Source organism: Echiichthys vipera (assembly GCF_963691815.1).
Source record: "Echiichthys vipera genome assembly, contig: SCAFFOLD_44, whole genome shotgun sequence".
NCBI lineage: Eukaryota > Metazoa > Chordata > Actinopteri > Perciformes > Trachinidae > Echiichthys > Echiichthys vipera.
Window position 1 is genome coordinate 224714 of NW_028154801.1, and position 2787 is coordinate 227500.

Below are 2787 nucleotides of genomic sequence, written 5' to 3' on the forward strand. Positions count from 1 at the left end.
CTACAACCCGAGTTCACTGCACAGAAGAAGAAGAAGAGGGCGGAAGTGGTGGTGTTGTGAGACCGGAAGTGGCGTCTCTCTCTCAGGAACAGAGACAAAGAAGAGGGCGGAAGTGATGGTGTTGTGTGACCGGAAGTGGCGTCTCTCCCTCAGGAACAGAGACGAAGAAGAGGGCGGAAGTGCTGGTGTGGTGAGACCGGAAGTGGCGTCGGGATCTCTCTCCCTCAGGAACAGAGACGAAGGAGAAGAAGAAGAGGGCGGAAGTGGCGTCTCTCCCTCAGGAACAGAGACTAAGTAGAAGAGGGCGGAAGTGCTGGTGTGGTGAGACCGGAAGTGGCGTCGGGATCTCTCTCCCTCAGGAACAGAGACGAAGAAGAAGAAGAAGAAGAGGGCGGAAGCGGCGTCTCTTTCTCAGGAACAGAGAAGAAGAAGAAGAGGGCGGAAGTGGCGTCTCTTTCTCAGGAACAGAGAAGAAGAAGAAGAAGAAGAGGGCGGAAGTGGCGTCTCTTTCTCAGGAACAGAGACGAAGAAGAAGAAGAAGAGGGCGGAAGTGGCGTCTCTCCCTCAGGAACAGAGACGAAGAAGAGGGCGGAAGTGGCGTCTCTTTCTCAGGAACAAAGACGAAGAAGAGGGCGGAAGTGGCGTCTCTTTCTCAGGAACAGAGACGAAGGAGAAGAAGAAGAGGGCGGAAGCGGCGTCTCTTTCTCAGGAACAGAGACGAAGAAGAGGGCGGAAGTGCTGGTGTGGTGAGACCGGAAGTGGCGTCTCTCTCCCTCAGGAACAGAGAAGAAGAAGGAGAAGAAGAGGGCAGAAGTGGCGTCTCTTTCTCAGGAACAGATACGAAGGAGAAGAAGAAGAGGGCGGAAGTGATGGTGTTGTGAGACCGGAAGTGGCGTCTCTCCCTCAGGAACAGAGACTAAGTAGAAGAAGAAGAAGAAGAAGAAGAAGAGGGCGGAAGTGGCGTCTCTTTCTCAGGAACAGAGACGAAGAAGAAGAAGAAGAGGGCGGAAGTGGCGTCTCTTTCTCAGGAACAGAGACGAAGGAGAAGAAGAAGAGGGCGGAAGTGGCGTCTCTCCCTTAGGAACAGAGAAGAAGAAGAGGAAGAAGAGGGCGGAAGTGGCGTCTCTCCCTTAGGAACAGAGAAGAAGAAGAGGAAGAAGAGGGCGGAAGTGGCGTCTCTCCCTCAGGAACAGAGACGAAGGAGAAGAAGAAGAGGGCGGAAGTGGCGTCTCTTTCTCAGGAACAGAGACGAAGAAGAGGGCGGAAGTGATGGTGTTGTGAGACCGGAAGTGGCGTCTCTTTCTCAGGAACAGAGACGAAGAAGAGGGCGGAAGTGGTGGTATTGTGAGACCGGAAGCTGCGTCTCTCCCTCAGGAACAGACACGAAGAAGAAGAAGAAGATGAACGCGCCTCCCGCCTTTGAGTCGTTCCTCCTTTTTGAAGGAGAGAAGAAGATCTGCATCACCAAGGACACCAAGGTGCCCAACGCGTGCCTGTTCACGCTCAACAAGGAGGACCACACGCTGGGCAACATCATCCGAGCGTGAGGGCACATGCTAACACGGGCTAGCGACATGCTAACATATGCTAACACAGGCTAACAACATGATAACACTGAGCTAACCCCGGGCAAGGAGGCTAATAACAGTCTAACACATGCTAATAACAGTCTCACACATGCTAATAACAGTCTAACACATGCTAACACGGGCTAGCGACATGCTAACACAGGCTAACAACATGATAACACAGGCTAACACCCGCTAATAACGCGATAACACTGAGCTAACGCCGGACAAGGAGGACCACACGCTGGGCAACATCACCCGAGCGTGAGGGCACATGCTAACACGGGCTAGCGACATGCTAACATAGGCTAAGACAGGCTAATAACATGATAACACAGGCTAACACCCGCCAATAACGCGATAACACTGAGCTAACGCCGGACAAGGAGGCTAATAACAGTCTAACACAGTCTTACACAGGCTAATAACAGTCTAAAATATGCTAACACAGGCTAATAACAGTCTAAAATATGCTAACACAGGCTAATAACATGATAACACTGAGCTAACCCCGAACAAGGAGGCTAATAACATTTTAACACGTGCTAATAACAGTCTAAAATATGCTAACGCAGGCTAATAACAGTCTAACATGCTTACACAGGCTAATATCATGCTAACACATGCTAATAACAGTCTTAAACTGAGCTAAAACATGCTAATAACAGTCTAACACATGCTAATAACAGTCTAACACATGCTAACACAGGCTAATAACAGTCTAACACGGGCTAACACATCTAATGTAGGAACACAGCCATGTAACTGAGCTAACACCGGCTAACACTGAGCTAAAACATGCTAATAACAGTCTAACACAGGCTAATAAAAGGCTCACACTGAGCTAAAACATGCTAACACATGTCAATATGAGTCTAAAACATGCTAATAACAGTCTTAAACAGTCTAACACAGGCTAATAACAGTCTAACACAGCTAACACAGAGCTAAAATAAGCTAATAACAGTCTAACACTGAGCTAAAACATGCTAATTACAGTCTAACACAGCTAACACTGAGCTAAAACATGCTAATAACAGTCTAACACAGTCTAACACACTGTGCGCAGCTTTAAAATGACGCAAATTAACAAAAGTTGAACTCAGAATGTGACGTGTGTGTGTGTGTGTGTGTGTGTGTGTTTTATTCTGTGTGTGTGTGTCAGTCAGCTGCTGAAGGATCCTCAGGTCCTCTTCGCCGGTTACAAAGTTCCTCATCC

The 2787-nt window shown here is 48.6% G+C and overlaps 1 protein-coding gene across 1 annotated transcript in view; it reads left to right on the top strand.

Moving 5' to 3' along the window:
• Nucleotides 1-1329: 1329 nt before the first annotated feature.
• polr2j (RNA polymerase II subunit J) overlaps nucleotides 1330-2787 on the top strand; it is a 1777-nt gene continuing 319 nt past the window's right edge. Inside the window, exons 1-2 of the mRNA XM_083940983.1 lie at nucleotides 1330-1543; nucleotides 2734-2787. The exon at nucleotides 2734-2787 is cut by the window's right edge and continues 55 nt beyond it. Coding sequence (XP_083797109.1) covers nucleotides 1401-1543; nucleotides 2734-2787 — 197 coding nt within the window. The 5' untranslated portion in view covers nucleotides 1330-1400. The remainder of the gene's footprint in view (nucleotides 1544-2733) is intronic.